Source organism: Triturus cristatus, chromosome 12, assembly GCF_964204655.1.
Source record: "Triturus cristatus chromosome 12, aTriCri1.1, whole genome shotgun sequence".
NCBI classification, from domain to species: domain Eukaryota; kingdom Metazoa; phylum Chordata; class Amphibia; order Caudata; family Salamandridae; genus Triturus; species Triturus cristatus.
This window is the reverse complement of record NC_140595.1, coordinates 862,462,684-862,481,694: the sequence shown is the minus strand read 5'-3', so window position 1 is coordinate 862,481,694 and position 19,011 is coordinate 862,462,684. Positions and strand designations below refer to the sequence as shown.

The 19,011-nt window shown below is 48.0% G+C and overlaps 1 protein-coding gene across 5 annotated transcripts in view; it reads left to right on the top strand.

The window, feature by feature from the left end:
• LOC146783131 (uncharacterized) overlaps nucleotides 1-19,011 on the top strand; it is a 160,369-nt gene that overhangs the window by 100,648 nt on the left and 40,710 nt on the right. For 4 of the 5 annotated variants that reach the window (XM_085639295.1, XM_085639292.1, XM_085639294.1 and 1 more), the window contains one exon: nucleotides 16,939-17,988. The exons of the other annotated variant lie outside the window; for it this stretch is intronic. In XM_085639295.1, the coding sequence (XP_085495421.1) occupies nucleotides 17,034-17,988 (955 nt within the window). In that variant the 5' untranslated portion in view covers nucleotides 16,939-17,033. The remainder of the gene's footprint in view (nucleotides 1-16,938; nucleotides 17,989-19,011) is intronic. 5 annotated transcript variants of the gene reach the window in all.

Here is a 19,011-nt window from a genome sequence, read left to right as displayed (position 1 = left end):
GTGACCTCCAGATTGGGTAATCGGCACCAGATCTGCCTGCCATTTGCGCACTTGTGTGGCTAACCTCATTATCATCGTGAATGGAGGGAAGGCGTACACCATCTCCTTGTTTAAGTCATGGAGGAATGCATCCGTGGCTACTGCATTGGGGTCTGTTCTCCAACTGTATTATCTAACCGGTTGGACGTACATACGGAAAAAAAAGGAGATCCATGAATTTGTCGAAACATCAGAGGTTGCAATTTCCAGAGGCTGACATGTGTCCCATGACTGGAGTGCCAGTCTGCCACATTGTTGGAGCGGCCCGGGATATGCTGTGCTGACACAGAGATGTGATTTGCTAGACAGTACCCGTAACGTGCGGACCAGATCCGACAATGTCCTTGACCTCGTCAGCCCCCCAAATGATTGATGTAACTGACCACCGCTACATTGTCCATCTTCAGGAGCACTGAACATTGGACTTTGTCTTTGGTCGAACATTTGAGAGCGAATAAGCCTGGCATCAACTCTAAACAATTTATATAGAGGAATTTTTCTGTGAAGGACCATTTTACTCCTGTGGTAAATTCCCCACAACGAGCCCCCGCATCATGAGCCTCTGGCATCGGGCTCATTTACCAGATCGGGTTGGGAACCGAAAAATACTTGACCATTCCCGGCCTCAGTGTGGGAAATCTACCACTGCATCTCCTTCCTTGCTTTCGCCGAGAGCGGAACAAATTGGGAGTATGAAATGCCCCGCTGGGGGTGAGAAATCGTCAAGCATTGTAGTGCCCGGTAGTGAAGGTGCCATGGGAAATTGGCCTGTATATAAAACAAGAGGAGCCCCACTACCCATGCCAATTGCCAGTAGCGAAACCTGAGACTTGGACATCGTTCTCCTGAGTTCTTGTCTGATCATGGTCAATTTTCGATCAGTAAGACTGAGTGGCTTTGACCGAATCTATAAGAAATCCCAGAAACTGCAGAGATTGAGATCGGATGAGTGCGCATTTTTCTGTGTTGATCACGAAGCCCAGATACTCCAGCAGATTGATGGTCATTTGTAAATGAGAGAAGAGATGCACCGGACATTGATTCATGATCAGGATGTTGTCGAGATAGACGATCAGTCGCACTCCTCGAGCTCGTAGTTGCTCGACAACCAGTCTCATCAGTTTGGCGAAACACCAAGGCGCAGATGATAGACCGAAAGGAAGGAAAGCAAACTGAAACACCTGAGATTTCCTTCGGAAATGCAAAAAACGCCTGTGAGGTGGAAAAATGTCGAATGCCAAATAGGTGTCCTTCAGGTCCAAACGGACGATCCAGCCTGACACTTGCAGGAGACCCTTAAGAAGATGGATACCTTCCATCTTGAAATGTTGGTAAATGAGCCACTCGTTGAACTTCCTCAAATTGATATCCGGACCTTGTCTGAAATCCCTCTTCTCCACTAGGAAAAGATTGCTGAGGAACCCGTTGGGGTGTAAAGCTGTCCGGACGACTGCCCCCTTCTCTAAAAGACTTGTTATTTCCTGCTCCACTAGTTTCTCTTGCTCCTGTGAGAAAACTAGGGGTGTGGGTTTGTGAGGTTGGGTTGGGGTGCCATAAAATTATTTTTGGAAACCTTGTACTGTTTGCAGAACCCACGCATCTGTGGAAAAAGCTTCCCATCCCATTAAGAAATGTACTAGACGGCCCTCAATTTGGAACCCCTCTGGGTTTTGTACTTTCACCAATTTTGTAGGTGCCGTTGCCTCTGGAACCACCTCTGGCCCTTCTGCAACGGGGATAGTGCCTCACAGGTATGTGTTTTTGGACTTCGTTGTGTCTTCCACTTGCTTAGACGAGAGTCACCACCTCTGGCGGCTAGGTGAAAGGAGCGGCCAGTCGAGCGGCCCCTACTACGATCGGCTCTAGCAAAAACAGAGGGAGTGAATATACGTTTGATCGATGTCTGAGCCTTATCTAAAGAGCTAAACGTATTAACTAATTTGCCCAGTTCTCTGATGAAAGGGTCCCCGAATAGATTCCCTGGGGCCACTGTGCCAGCCTCCGAAGTTGAGAGTTCCCCCAGCTTGGGATACATTTTTGATCAACAGCAACCTTCGTCACTCAGTTGAAATCACACAATTTGCAGTTCCAAGGAATATGATGGCTCGTTTAGCCCAGCCGGATAGAACTTCAGGGTACACCAGGGTACACTAGGGAACCGGATGCCTTAGCATCCTCTGCCATGTCCATAATCTTTGCCAGGAGCCCGGCCCCATCCAGGAGCTTGTCCTGGCAGGCGCACCACGACCTGTCTATGCTCTTCTTGGGGTCCCAACAAACTTAGCAAGAAAGGTTGCCATTTTAGTGTTGATCTCAGGTGTTAGGGACACTTTCGCCGCCAAAGAGGGCATTCCGCCTTGAGACAACTCTTCACTTCCTTATCTAGGAGCTTCTTTAACCTGCCCGCCATGTAGGCGGCCACCTTGGGCCGTGGGCACCACTCTGCTGAACACTGATGCAGAAGGTTGTCTGGGTCCAACAAATTTACCTCCAGGGCCCTTGTTGTGTCCAGTGTGGAGTCATTGTCGGTAAGGGGTTCGATGGTTGGGTGGCATGGCCTGTTATAATCTCCGCTCCCCTCCGAAGTATTGGGGTAGTCGTCCCCATCCCCAGAGTCGGTCAGAGAGGGGTAAGGAAGGCGTCCCCTGAGGTACTAAGCATCTGGGGCTCCTGTAAGAGTTGCAAGTCCATAAACGCCTTTTTTTAGCGTGCAAAGGCGCCAAGGTCGACCCCCGGGTCGGCCTCGCGTTTGCGTTTGTCAGAATTAGAAGTAGCTGCCTGCCCTGGAGGTAAGGGATCTCGGGCCCAGAAGTGTCTTCCCTCTGATCGAGGGGTCTCTGGCAGTGCGCCTATAGTGCCATCATTTTCTTCGCCAGAGGAGCTACCACCAGTCATACAGGTTTAAAGATCGAGGCATCCATCACTTGACAGAACTGATTGTCATCTCGGAGATGGGTAACATCCTCCTCCTCGATTCAGTCTCTCAAAACCCTCCATATTTAGAGGGAGGAATTCATAGCAGGGGCAATTATGATGGGGATGAACCCTGAATAGCAATTATACCCCTTTAGTGTAGGGAGATTGATTATGAAAGAAAATATGGGTCTTACACCCACCCCTCCCCCCTTCACTGTAATCCCACAGTGAAAGTGATGCGCCTCAGCCGCTGGGAGGCGAAGACGCGCTGAGCTCGAAACAACACGCGCTCGGATACCCTGGCGGCTGGATGTCCGCACCTCGCACATGAGCCTGGCGGCTGGATGGCCGCACCCCGCACATGAGCCTGGCGGCTGGAAGGCCGCATCTCGCACATGAACCTGGCAGCTGACCGTGTCGGAAACTGGAACGTTCCCACTGTCGCGCTACAGGGAAAGAAACAAGTTGTGAAAACATGCACAAACAGGCGAGAGTGTCGGGAGGAATATAAGGAAACCGGGCAAATTTGTGAACACAATACTCGCAAGATAAGGGGAGCCAAGAACAAGAAAGAGGGACATAGAGAGTCTGCGGGAATCATTCTATGAAGCGGCATTGCCCTGATTGGACTTATGGCACTTATGGGAAACGTAGTTTATGTTTGAGAAATCGTTAAATGTGAAAGGCTGCTGTCAATTAAAAATGAAGAAAGATGAGCCTAATCCTCGCCTCCGGGCCCTGAAGTAGAACGCGTCGTTGATCTGTCGGAGCGCACTCTGCAGTTACTGTGACGAGTGGATTCTTTAATAAGCGGTGCATTGCGGGATGTGTAAGTTACAGTTAGTGCAGGTAACTATAACCGCTGAATTTCACTGGTTGTGTGTGAGTGAAATCTGATTCTCCAGTATTAGGGTGTCTTTCATAGATTCACATGCTTGAATATTCCCCGTCGTCGGAGTGGGAGTCCCACGGTAAATAAAATAGCAATATATATAGCAAAATATATACATAAATAATCACATAATTAGCTTATACAGGTGTAAAAACACCCATAGAGTACTTATATGAGAAACTCCATAGGAATACAATGGAGAGAGACAAAAGACTTTTGTAGTCTATCTCTGTCATTATGTAAGTCCGAACTCCAGCCAATCAGGCGTCAGCCCCTCTCTAGAACCTTCTCCTCAGAGCTTCTCACCTCAGATTTTCTACCGCACGTCGTGTGACAGGGAGTCTCCCTGAGCTCTGCTCAGTTTTTGTCAGTCAGGATGTCTTCTAGTAAGAAATCTTTGTTTAGACCATGTTCTTCGTGTGGAAAGCTGCGTTTATTTTCTGAGGACCCACACAGTAAGTGTATTTACTGTTTATACCCAGACCATGAAGTGGCAAAATGTAAATTTTGTAGAACCTTTTCTACAAAAACTTTAAAGGACAGAGAAGGCCGCCTGTTATTATGGCTACAGAGACTGAAGGATAAGGATAACCCACTCTCTGATGTTGAAAGTCTTTTTTCTGGCCGTTCTCAACCAGCCTCTAAGCGCAGTAGTGTGCAGGAGTTACCATCTCCTTTCCTCAAGAAAAAGAAACTATCTTTGACTCTGACAGCTGCCACTTCTGCTGTCTCACCTACTGCTTTGTCGCCTAAGGGACACTGTTCTCAGGCTGCTGAGGCGTCTACTTCCCACTCCTCTGGGAAAAGATTGTCCGCCTCGTCGACGATCCTCCCGACGACGAGATCTGCTGTTTCTAACTCGTCGACGGTGACTCTGACGACGACATCAGCTGCTTCGTCGTCGACGAGCGTTCTGTCGACGTTATCCTCGTCGACGATTACCATCAGTACCTCGAGGGCGGTGACTTCTATTTTGCCCATTACTTCATCGTCGACGAAGAAGGTAAAGGTTCCGTCGACGAAGATTGTGTCGTCGACGAAGACGTCGTCGAGCTCGTCGACGCCCACTCCGTCGACGAAGAAAAAGAAGATCCCGTCGACGACTCTGTCGACAGTGGTTCCGTCGACGAAAGCCTCGACGACGGCTCCGTCGACGGTGGCTCCGTCGACGGCGGCCCCGTCGACGGCGGCTCCGTCGACATCGAGTTTGTTGCCACAGATTCTGTCGACGATAGTTCCGTCGACCATCATTCCGTCGACGACGGCTCCGTCGACGAGGGCCTCTCCAAAGGCGTCCATGCAGCAATCGACGGCAGGGACATTTGTAAAGATAAGAGTAAGCAGCGTTTCGTCTGCCCAGAAGACAAAGAGGGAACAACTACCTCAGCTAACTTCAGCGTCGGTTTCATCTTTAACTGGGGTTTCTTGGACACCATTACCTCCTAGTGTTGGCCTGGATAGCCAGGAAGACAATATTCCTGTGGGAGATGCACAGCCTCCCTCACCATTATTCGCTACGGATTCTGATCAGGAGTCCGAGGGGTTACCGGAGTCTTTTGGAACGGCACAAAGCCCGTCCGACTTAGTTATTAAATGCCAGGATGTCAGCAGTGAGGATGAAGATCCAGTTTACGTACAGCAGGTCCCTGCGAAGCATAAAACGGCGACTCTTCCTTTGTCGCTCATAACTAATCTCCAACGCATGTTGGACGACTACAACCAACGGTTCCCTCTATCCCCTCAATGTTCAGAGGTTCCGTCAGCCCCGGTTATTCCGGCAAATATTCCACCGGTACCTATTGTAAATCCTGTTCCTCAGATGCCGTCTGCACCTCCAAGACAGGTTCCAGAAAGGCTGTTGACTCACTATGAGCCTGTAGAGGAAGTCCCTCAGGACACAGAAGAAGGTGAAATCCCAGATGATGATGGGGATGTGGATGACAATGACGATGATATGGCGGAGTGGGACAATTGCCAGGCACAAACACCATCCCCCTCACAGATAGTAACAGGGGATTCACCTCCAGTGGACATAGCCAATTTTCACCAACTGATGGAAAGGGCAGCACACTGTTTTAAACTAACAACGGAGCGCAGAGAGGAAGATTGCTTCCTTTATGATTTCAAGAATCAACCTTATAAACAGACGCATGCTATTCCCATTGTGGAGTTTATTTGGGAAGAAGGCAAGAAATTAATGCAGGCACCGAATACCTTGCCAGCACAGGTGCCTCGATTAGAAAAGAAATATAAGGCAGCAATAGGAACCCCAGCATGCCTCACGGGTCAGGCTAAACCTGAGTCAGTCGTTACGCAGGCAGCGCAACGTAAGGCGAAAAATCCTGCATCTACTATCACCACACCTCCGGATCGTGACGGACGTCGGATGGATGCCATAGGGCGTAAATTCTCTTCTATGGCCTCTACTGTGGTTAGAGCAGCTAATGCCTTGGCCATCTTGGGACGATATGACAGACAAGTATGGGCTGATATTTCGGATGTGGTTCAGGAGTTGCCAGAGCCATCTAAGGTGGAGGCAATGAAGTTGCTCCAAGAGGGAGAAGCGGCATCGGCGGAAATAATCGATTGTGCAGTAGACATCGCCTGCATGGGGTTCCGTCAGCTTGCCGGAGCGGCTGTTCTGCGTAGGCAAGGATGGTTAAGATCGACATCCTTTCGTCAGGAGGTACAGTCCATGATCCTTAACATGGCGTATGACGGCGAGGCGTTATTTGGAAGCCACGTCGATGAAGCTCTACAGTCCATAAAGAAGGATACTGAGACAGCTAGATCGTTAGGAAACCTTCAATTTCAAAGGAGCAATTTTCGTGGTGCACGCGGACGCGGCACCTCCTCAAGTTTTCGAAGGGACAATAAACAATACAAACCTTACAATCAAGGATCAAACCGTTATTCTTATGGCCAGCAACAGCAAGCATCACGACAGCAAACCTCCAAGTCATATAGAGGAAAATCCTCATACAGAGGAACGGCGTCAAAGAGACAGTGACTCTTACCAGACGGACAAGGTTGGAGGTCGAATCTCTCTGTTCTTTTCCCAATGGTCCTCCATCTCAAGGGACCGTTGGGTTTTGGACATTGTAAAAAAGGGACACGCCTTAGAATTCACCAAATTCCCTCCTTCCACACCACCCTCCGGACCGCCACCAGCTCACATGAAAGAACTGTTGCATCAAGTTCGACTTTTAAGGCAAAAAGGAGCTATAGAATTGGTGCCAGTGTCTCAAAAGGGAAAAGGTTTTTATTCCCGGTTCTTTCTGATCACAAAGAAAAACGGAGAGTGGAGGCCCATCCTCGATCTAAGGGCGCTAAACAAATATATAAAGAGCCAATCCTTCCGTATGATGACGCTAGTAGACATCTTGCGCTTACTCTTGCAGGAAGATTTTCTGGCAACGATAGATCTCCAGGATGCCTATTTTCATATCCCTATATTACAGCGGCATCGGAAGTTCCTGCGTTTTCGAGTGGGTCAACACGATTACCAATTCAAAGTGTTACCATTTGGCCTGCGCTCGGCCCCTCGAGTGTTCACGAAGGTATTCGCTCCAGTAATAGCGTATCTGCGACTCCAGGGAGTGCAAATATTTCCATATCTGGACGATTTTCTCCTGAAATCTCAGTCAAGCACTCACCTGCGACAACACACCCTTCTGTGCCAGGACGTGTTTCGCTCATTAGGTCTGTCCGTAAATGCAGAAAAATCCCAACTTCATCCGTACCAACAAAGAGATTTTCTGGGAGCAACTCTGGAAACTGTATCAGCAAAGGCGTTTCTCTCCCAGGAGCGTCTACAAAAGATGCTGCGACTGGTGTCTCTGATCAGATCAAAAGAGTCAGTTTCTGTGAGACTGTTCAAATCGTTTCTGGGAATGGCGTCATCATCCATTGCCTTGATCCCTCATTGCCGGCTGAGGACACGTCCTATCCAGGAAGCTCTGGATGCTCAGTGGCGTCAGGTAACGGGATCTTTCCACGACATGATATGTGTCACAGATCAAATGAGGTCAGCACTCGCATGGTGGACAATTCCAGCCAACTTGACGGAAGGCATGTCATTTCTGTTGGTGCCGCCGGACAGGACAATCACGACAGACTCCTCATTGGAGGGATGGGGCGCACATTTGGAGGATCTCTCTGTGAAGGGAAGATGGTCAACACATCAAAGATCTTGGCACATCAACAAGTTGGAGCTGATGGCGATTTTTCTGGCTCTAAAATCATTTCTACCTTTGCTCCAAGGAGAGTCAGTGCTAATACAGACAGACAACACAACCTGTATGCACTATGTGAACAAACAGGGCGGAACAAAATCCCCAAGTCTCTCCAGGTTAGCTCAAAGAATTTGGGACTGGTCTCTCAGTCATCATATCATGATTACGGCAGTACATCTACCAGGAGTATCCAATGTCCTAGCGGATTCCCTGAGCAGGTCCTCCTCGTCGACCCACGAGTGGGAGTTACACCAACCCACTCTAGAGAGGATATTCCAGCTATGGGGTCGTCCGCAACCGGATCTCTTTGCTACGCCGGAGAACCGGAAATGCCGGAATTATGCAAGCTGGCATCCCCACAAGGAGTCGCAGGGGAATGCCCTTTTGATAAACTGGTGCAATCTATTTGCGTACGCCTTTCCTCCAATACCCCTCATACCTCGGGTTCTTTGGAAGATGAGGAGACAACCTTGCCACCTGATTCTAATAGCCCCGCGCTGGCCACGACAAGCGTGGTTCTCAGAACTGCTCCTGCTGTCCCAATGCCAACCAATCCTCCTGCAACATCGGACGGATCTGCTCACAATGAGCGAAGGGAGAATTTGTCATCCAAATCCCTCCTCACTGAGCTTATCGGCCTGGAACCTGAACACCATGAGTTCGCCCACCTAGACATCCCGCAGGATTGTAGGGATATTTTGGCCCAAGCAAGAGCACCCTCTACAGTCAGGACGTACAAGTTCAAATGGAAAAGATTCTGCCACTGGTGTGCTGCTAACGGAGTCCATCCGATACATTCCACGGCAGAGCAATTGCTACCATTCTTCTTGCACCTAGCTAGTTCTGGACTGTCTCATGCAACCTAACGGGTTTTTCTAGCAGCAATTTCCCGTTTCCGGCAAGATGGATCAAGTTCCCTTTGTTCCTCACGAATAATCCGCCAATTCTTTAAAGGCTTATTCCGAAAATTTCCGCCAGTTCGGCGTCCTCCTCCGTTGTGGCACCTCAACGTTGTGTTAGCGCAATTGATGAGACCTCCGTTCGAGCCCATTCACAAGGCCGACCTAAAATATCTAACTTGGAAAGTAGCCCTACTTCTGGCACTAACGTCTTCACGTCGTGTCAGTGACATTCATGCTTTTACCATCAAACCTCCTTTCCTGCAGTTCAAACCGGATGCTGTAGTGTTACGCACCAATCCATCATTTCTACCCAAGGTGCCTACTGACTTTCATATTAATGAGCCAGTAATATTAAAGACCTTTTTTGCCAATCCTCAGACACCTGCAGAGCAAAGATTGCATTCTTTGGACGTGGGAATGGCGTCATCATCCATTGCCTTGATCCCTCATTGCCGGCTGAGGACACGTCCTATCCAGGAAGCTCTGGATGCTCAGTGGCGTCCGGTAACGGGATCTTTCCACGACATGATATGTGTCACAGATCAAATGAGGTCAGCACTCGCATGGTGGACAATTCCAGCCAACTTGACGGAAGGCATGTCATTTCTGTTGGTGCCGCCGGACAGGACAATCACGACAGACGCCTCATTGGAGGGATGGGGCGCACATTTGGAGGATCTCTCTGTGAAGGGAAGATGGTCAACACATCAAAGATCTTGGCACATCAACAAGTTGGAGCTGATGGCGATTTTTCTGGCTCTAAAATCATTTCTACCTTTGCTCCAAGGAGAGTCAGTGCTAATACAGACAGACAACACAACCTGTATGCACTATGTGAACAAACAGGGCGGAACAAAATCCCCAAGTCTCTCCAGGTTAGCTCAAAGAATTTGGGACTGGTCTCTCAGTCATCATATCATGATTACGGCAGTACATCTACCAGGAGTATCCAATGTCCTAGCGGATTCCCTGAGCAGGTCCTCCTCGTCGACCCACGAGTGGGAGTTACACCAACCCACTCTAGAGAGGATATTCCAGCTATGGGGTCGTCCGCAACCGGATCTCTTTGCTACGCCGGAAATGCCGGAATTATGCAAGCTGGCATCCCCACAAGGAGTCGCAGGGGAATGCCCTTTTGATAAACTGGTGCAATCTATTTGCGTACGCCTTTCCTCCAATACCCCTCATACCTCGGGTTCTTTGGAAGATGAGGAGACAACCTTGCCACCTGATTCTAATAGCCCCGCGCTGGCCACGACAAGCGTGGTTCTCAGAACTGCTCCTGCTGTCCCAATGCCAACCAATCCTCCTGCAACATCGGACGGATCTGCTCACAATGAGCGAAGGGAGAATTTGTCATCCAAATCCCTCCTCACTGAGCTTATCGGCCTGGAACCTGAACACCATGAGTTCGCCCACCTAGACATCCCGCAGGATTGTAGGGATATTTTGGCCCAAGCAAGAGCACCCTCTACAGTCAGGACGTACAAGTTCAAATGGAAAAGATTCTGCCACTGGTGTGCTGCTAACGGAGTCCATCCGATACATTCCACGGCAGAGCAATTGCTACCATTCTTCTTGCACCTAGCTAGTTCTGGACTGTCGCATGCAACCTAACGGGTTTTTCTAGCAGCAATTTCCCGTTTCCGGCAAGATGGATCAAGTTCCCTTTGTTCCTCACGAATAATCCGCCAATTCTTTAAAGGCTTATTCCGAAAATTTCCGCCAGTTCGGCGTCCTCCTCCGTTGTGGCACCTCAACGTTGTGTTAGCGCAATTGATGAGACCTCCGTTCGAGCCCATTCACAAGGCCGACCTAAAATATCTAACTTGGAAAGTAGCCCTACTTCTGGCACTAACGTCTTCACGTCGTGTCAGTGACATTCATGCTTTTACCATCAAACCTCCTTTCCTGCAGTTCAAACCGGATGCTGTAGTGTTACGCACCAATCCATCATTTCTACCCAAGGTGCCTACTGACTTTCATATTAATGAGCCAGTAATATTAAAGACCTTTTTTGCCAATCCTCAGACACCTGCAGAGCAAAGATTGCATTCTTTGGACGTGAAGCGGTGTCTAAAGTTCTACATCAGTAAGACAGCTTCGTTCCGAAAATCCGATCAACTTTTTATAGCATATGGACGCTGTCATAAAGGACGTCAGGTTACTAAACCAACGATTGCACGCTGGATCTCGGCAGCTATTGTCTTCTGCCACCAAAGGGCAAATAAACCTCTGCAGTCTCCAGTGAGGGCACACTCCACTAGGGCAGTCTCATCATCTACTGCCTTATTTGCTGGAGTATCTTTGCAACACATCTGCAGAGCAGCTACGTGGTCGACCAGACACACGTTTACTAAGCACTACTGCTTGGCAACTTTAAGCGAGGAGGATGCTGCAGTGGGACAGGCAGTGCTGCGCAATCTTTTTAAGTAAGGTGAGCCTCTTCCTCCCACCTCCATATTGTTTCCATTTATATGATGCATTTACAATGTTACAGTTGTTCAATACTGTTTTTATGCATAAGAAGATTGATTATCTTTCTATTTTGAATCTATTTTGGCATGGAAACAATGGTGATTGTTACTGCTAGCTATTCTATTCAAGCATGTGAATCTATGAAAGACACCCTAATACTGGAGAAGAACAATTGTTACTTACCTGTAAACAGGTGGTTCTCCAGTATTGGTGTCTTTCATAGATTCACATGCGACCCTCCCTCCTCCCCTCAGAGGCTCTCTTCTCCTCATACACTCTACAGTCACTCTTGTGCTACGAAAATCTGAGGTGAGAAGCTCTGAGGAGAAGGTTCTAGAGAGGGGCTGACGCCTGATTGGCTGGAGTTCGGACTTACATAATGACAGAGATAGACTACAAAAGTCTTTTGTCTCTCTCCATTGTATTCCTATGGAGTTTCTCATATAAGTACTCTATGGGTGTTTTTACACCTGTATAAGTTAAATATGTGATTATTTATGTATATATTTTGCTATATATATTGCTATTTTATTTACCGTGGGACTCCCACTCCGACGACGGGGAATATTCAAGCATGTGAATCTATGAAAGACACCAATACTGGAGAACCACCTGTTTACAGGTAAGTAACAATTGTTCGTCTAACTGTAACGTCCCTGTAACCTTTGTGTTTTTTCAGTGAATACGCACACACACACACACCATAACATACCTATACTTATGAGGACCGGCCATTGACCATAATGAAGTGTGTAATACCTATTCTAACTCCACAAGCGCTTTGATAGTAGGGTAGGTTATAAAGCGCACCGAAGTAAGTCTAACTGCACTTTTATTTTTTTGATACACTCGACGAAAAGTATCTAAACACAGAGACCGACCCTCATAATGCAGCAGTCCTCACAAAGATAGTGTGTGTCTGGCTCTGGGAAGGTTAACCCACACTGTGGGATTTCTCAGGGAATCTTTCAGAATTAGGACAGTGCCCAAACCAGTTTTCAGCTTTTTGCCATTGTCACGGTTTCTTATGTTATGCTGCATGGAAGACTAAATTATGTGGCATGGTTATTTTAGGTATATAGAAAAAGTGCAAATAATGAGGCTCATTGTCTGCAGTATTATTTTCATCCATTTAAGTTGAATCTTTTTTGTGAAATCTGCAAATTATGTGGCAAATATGGTAAATCCATAATTATGTTCTCTTATAGTTTTTAAATCGCACAAAAACCTAAAAGATCTCCTTGCGTTGAGAGACCGAGGACAAATCTACATGTAAAGGATCAAGGAAAAAACAGGAATAGCCTATCAGCCCGTACATTAGACAGACCACCCAACAAGCGGACTGTCCAAGCCAATTATACAAAGGGAAATGTAGAGAGAACAGAACAATAGTCGCACGCTATAGACCAGGTTTTCAGAGCCTTTCTAAAGTGCAAGTGTGGCGCTATCCTCATTGTGACTGGGAGTGTGTTCAGTATTTTTGCGGCTGCCGCTAAAAAGCCTCTACTGTCGAAGCGAACTCAATGGAATCTAGGAATTGATAGGAGAGCAGCCTCCTGTGATTAGAGAGACTGGCCTGGAACATACATATTGAATTTATTACCTACTACATATAATTATGCAGTAAATGCTGCTGCCATAGAATCATAAATTCACAGGCTAGCTCTCAACCCCATTTGGTGCGCCTGACACTCCGGTGTACAGCAATGCCGCTCTGAAAAAGGGGAAGACATCACCCCCATGTAGAGAGGGAAGGTGTTTACTTCTCCCCTACCCACTCTAGTGTCTCATCTGACTGCTGATCCCATTGCATTTCCCTGGCTCTAAGAAGAGACCCACATTTGGAGAACTAGGCTGGGAAATACGGCCATGCATGGGGCTCTGCTGGGCTGCACTACATTTCTTAAATTAAATTGGCTAAATGGACACTGGGGGCCGATAGAGAGAGGTGCAATGCGGCGCGGGCTGCTTGCCAGGCCTTCCTGCGGTGGTGTTGGGGGCTGGGTTGACCCACGGTTCCCCATTGAGGAGGGGTGTGTTTATCCCAGTCGTGAGCCTGTGCAGTGGTCGAAGAAGAGAACAACTGCCAGGAGTTTGGAATGGCTGTGTGGACCATGCGGCCAGCCAGCCGAGAGTGAGCTGAGCCGGCCATGGAGTGGTGTGGCCTTGCGGCTGGAAGAGCACACTTGCTCCTTTACTTTCACTTGAGGAGTGAATCTAGTGGGTCTTTACCCTGGGTTTGGGATCCTGAAAGGAAGGTGGTGACCTTGGTGCACTAAGTCTTCCTTGCACAACAGCGAGATCTTATGGTGATCATTGCTTCGTATGAATGCAGATGGAGCTGACTCCGTGTGACACTGGGCCCACTGACCAGGGCTGCATCACTGTAGTTTTGTTGTGGGACCATGCGGGGACACTCACTCCCCGGCTGACCGAGCATACACCTGCATCTGTTGAGCTTGGGCACTTCCGGTCTTAGTGGCATCTTAGTGCTGGAGGATTCAAGGGAATCATATTTCCAGATTTTCAGCTTTGTGCTATTAAAGTGATCTTCTTTTTTGCTCACAACCTTGCTGTCAGTAACTAAACAGTGGTTGTGGATTTTTACGTTAGTGTTTAGTGTTTATTTGATTTATTTTGGTGACATGGGTGATAGTTCCTGATCTAACAACCTTTAACCTGGGGGGAAATATGGGGACATGTAAAATGTGGTGGTGCTAAATCCACGAAGCAAACCAGACCGTTCAACAACTGATGGGGTTTTAAAACGGGCAGTGGGAGTCATCAACAAGGGAATTGAACTAGTTGAGAGACGTCTCTCGCTTTGAGCCCTCGACCTTATCGCAACCCCAGCTTCCCCTCACTGACTCTGCCTGCACCTTCAGCCTCAGTGTCGCCTGCAAGGATTTCACTTCTGTCTCCGCTCTCCTGCTGCCTTATCCGCAGCTCCACTCTCCCCTGATGAGGGGCCTCCCGTCAAAAGCAAAACACATGCCATTATCAAGGCCGGCGAGGGAGCAGACTAGTCAATCCCCGCCGCAGCTGGATTGCATGGGATGCAATTGTGTTGATTTTACTGCCTTCGAGGACTCCTTATGTGCTAAACTATCTTCTGTTACGTTGACCAGTCTTGTTGCCCCCACACTAGCCGTGTTCAAGCTTCCATTTAGAAGGACCAGTCTGTACTACCAGGGGAACTAGCGAGCCAAGATTGTATTGGGAAGGATCTAAGTCCTGGTGGCTCTGTCAGATCCCCAAGATGACAGAAAGGGAATCAGCCACCACTTGGGGAAGGAGACACAGAGAGGGGCTGGAAACAGAAGTTTCTACTGCCCCAACAATCTATCTGCCACCTGCAGCTTGTCCATACATAATAGTTACGACTAATATTTCTCTCCTCGCCCCTCAGGCTATGGAAACTCCTGACCAATTGAAAAACAAATTCTTCATTTTCTGCAAAAATATAAAAATTGTAATATTCTAGCTTCCCAGAATATTCTGGTGGTACGTAGGTTTTAGTGGGCAGAGCAGACAACCAAGAACCGCCATGGCGATTGTGTAATTGTTAACTTTAAACACACCAGCATTGTTCAGAGCATGCTTTCCCATGATTAGGAAACCGGCTATTCTGGTGTGATTAAAGTGTTAGGGCTAGCTTATTTTTATCGTCATCTAAACATATAGCCTAAGCTATTGGGTCTTGCGCCATCTTCCAGTGCCTCAGACCCACCCTCCTTCCCCTTAGCCACACATTGATTCTCTGCTCTGCCCGTCCGGGAACAGCTGGTTCTATCCACCCTCTGTGATCCACCGAACACCAGCCGCCATGAGAGCCGCAGTCCTACACTTCGACCCGACTCTTTGTAACAGAGCCAGCTAGGCTGCACACGAGGAAGTCATTATTGTTGGGACTAACGTGCTTTGCACTCTACGGCTCAGAGCCCAAAGTTCCTTTATCCAACCCTACATGGATCATTAGTTGGGACATATCAGGCTTAGGATCGGGACTTGAGCACATTTTGAGGGGTGAATTCACAGGAAGGCTTGATATTTGCTTTTTGCAAGAGAGTTGGATTAAGGAGAATGGCCATAGAAGTGGATTTAGGAGTTTTTGTATTACCACTGATAAGTCTTCAGAAGATAAAGCTTCCGGGAGGGGGGGGGGGGGGGAGCATGATTTAAAGTCACCTTGTCATGCACTCCTAAGGAGCGATCTTCTGTCTCCCCGGATCTCCGGCCATTGCTCTCACTAGTTCCTTGGGTTTGCCTCTTGCCTCTCCTTTTAATTAATGTCTATATTAGAAGTGCAGCCCTACGAGCGAGTCCCTGACGCGTAAGTTACCTGACAATCTGTGTAGAAACAATAAATGTGAAGCGGACATAACTGTACACACAGCCATGTACACAGTGCGTTGAAGCCCCTTTTGAATATGTAAGTTCAGCTGCACAAACAGAACCAAATAAAATATTTACCTTTATCATGGATAAACCTCCATAATGGAGGCCTTTATGTGGGAGTGTTCAGCAGGCCACATTTAAGATAAAATCATTGTTGCATCTTTCTACCCAAGATCCTAATGATGGAGTAACCCCACTTATCCTACCTCGTTCCTTGTGCTTAATGCACATAACAACACTGCACACCATCAGACTATTCAGAATATATGAATTCTGTAAGTATGACAGAATACCAAGAACAATCGGAAACCTGTACAAAGAGTCTTGACCAAGCAGGTGAAGGCTACACAACGTGAGGCTTGTGCTTCTAATGTTCAATGTGGAGGGCGGTACATGAATATTTTCATGAGAAATGCATTCCATTCCGCTGAACTGAAATTGTCTTCGTTGTAGTTCAAATATAAGAAACTGCCAAAGCAGAGTACGAAGCGGTATCTTGTTAGGCATGAATTGTAATGAACAGTAAATTGCACAGGGCGCGTCAGCACATTATGTATTGTGCGTCAAGTGGGAGTGCCCACAAGTAGCTTTGTTGATTCACCTCCAGCGGGCAGGTCATTTTTATCTGAACCTGATAAAGCTCCGCAGATGCACCCCAGACATGCAGCGTCCCCAGCTCCTCCTACATTCACAGTTCTGCCAGTGCACATCTAGTGTTTCTCAAGTCCCCTGTCCATGTGCCGTCTGCTGTTCCACAGCTTATGTTACGTGTGACCTAAAGGAAAAGAGAGCAACTGCTCAGCCACAGATACTGTACTTTTGCTTCCACACCAGAGCAGGTGTAGACCAGCAGAACATCTGAGCACTTCGGTCCAGTGTAAAGTGAAATCTAGGGCCGCACATAGCAGCAGACATCAGGTTGAATATGTGAGGCCATATGTTCTTAAATTCTCTCCCTTCTTGTTCCTCTGCAGCCTCTCTTTTCTCTTTCATATCTCTCGAAATCTCTGTCCTTCTCTTTCTCTCTCTATTTCTATACCTTGAGCTTTGGTAACCTTGAATATAACTATTGTTACAGATTAAATCAGCAAAGATGCATCTGGCACAATTGAAAGGAAATGGGAGGAGTGGACGCATCAACCTGGAACCAAAGCTCAGCAGTGGGAAGGCCATATGCAGCCGGTGAAGAGTGTCAAAGGGGTGAAAGCTTCGGCCATGGCTTGTGGGGACACCATGTGCCCTGTGGATGGCAACAACGGGGAGCGCCCGTCTGCCAGCGATTGCGAACACGCTATGGACCAGGTGATGAGCATCAAAGAGGAAAAACCATCAGCCCGGGATTGCGAGCTCCTCGCGAAGGCTGTGAGGAGCCCCAAAGAGACAGAATCTTCAGGGGACGGTGAGGTCATCTTGGACAAAGTGGAGATTGAAGTGGAAGATGCTCAGCACGCCGTAGCCTGGGAGGAAGCAACTCATGAAAACCCCAAGAACTCCTCTGAGCCTCTGAAGATGGAGGCCGAGGAGTCCTCGTCTTCCCAGCTTCAGCAAGCTTCAAGCCATGTCGTGAAGATTGAAGAAGACCAGGAGCGATCTCCCAGGGCTTGTGGAGCCACCATGGATATCACAGATGCTAGCACACAGCAGGGCCCTGCTGCCAGGGATTGCGAAAACCCTATGGACCAGCTGAAAGGTTTTGAAGAGGAGAATCCTTCAACCATGGACTTTAATGGCATGGAACCCGTGACGCGCGGCAGTGAGGAGCAGCGTTCTGCCAGATATGGGGATGCCAAGGTGGACAAAGTGGAGGATGCCACAGCCGTCTCAGGCCCTCCGCGCTCCATGGGCTGGCGTGCGGCTGACGAGAGGGCTGAGGCTGCTGATGAGGAAAGCAAGGACTTCACTGGACTGTATTACCAGGTTTACCAGGTCTCGAATCTCTTTGAGCCCTTTCCTGGGGTTGATCAGCAGTCATCACTCCAGGTAAATACTGGAAGTTACGAAGAAATCGCGACGAAAACTCAACAGGACTTGATCAGACAGATGCCGTTGAGACCTGGCGAGGAGGAACAATTGCCCAGTGATCCCCAGCACTGTGCAGAAGGATGGCGGCTTGAAAGCTCAGTCGCAGGTAAGCGAAACAGGCTCTAATTCTATCACGATTCAAAGCACAGTGCTCCCCTGTTTATCAAAGGATGAGATGCAGGTTTACAAGCACCCCCTCCCCTTTGCAAAAGGCAGAGAAGGTTCATCTAAACAATAGATGAGTGTCTGTGAGCCATCGTTATGTGACAGGCATTGACCTAGGAAGAGCAGTTAAGTGCCAGGTGCTGAGAAGCTGTCTTAACATGCCAGGGAGCAGCCAGCATGTGCCAAGTATCAATGCCACATCAATCACTATGTGCCAAGTGTTGAACTGTGAGCAGTCACTGTGGACCAAGGTGTTCATACGTGAGCAGTCACAGTAAGCCAGGAGTTTATCCCAGGTATAGTGCAGAAGACCGTGGCATGTATCACAAGGACATCCTTATTGCGTCTGCACCAGCGTGTGAAGGGTGCATCTTTATGGTGCATGAACTGTAAAATAAACTGTGGCGCCAAGTTAGTGAGGTAAATATGTAAAGAGATAGTGTCATTCCGTGTATGGCAACATTAGGGAGTATTATGTTGTACTATGTCAGTAGAGATGATATTTTATTCTGTCTAATGACTTAGGTGGAAATGAGTCATGTTTTAGCAAGGAGAAAGACAAGCATTTACAATGCAATGGTCTCGGCATTGGTAAAGTTAGAGCTATTGGCATTGCTCATGACATTATTTTTGTTTATGTTTTTTGTTTTTAAAACATTTAAAGAAACGGCATTGTCATGAGCAATGCCAATAGCTCTAACTTTAACAATGCCGAGACCGTTGCATTGTAAATGCTTGTTACTATGACCTGCTGGCTAGCTGTTTTTACGAGTCGAAATGATGCAGAGTTGAAGGAGTTCTCTCATTCCTCTCGTACTGGGCAAGCAAGTGGGGAGTAGAGAGCAGCGGCTAATGCTTCCGTCATCCCCCTGCAAGGCGGGGAATGGACATTGTTAGACCTTAAGACATCCTGAAGGCACTGATTGGCACAATCACCAGAGCGTCATTACCCAAAGAGAGGAGG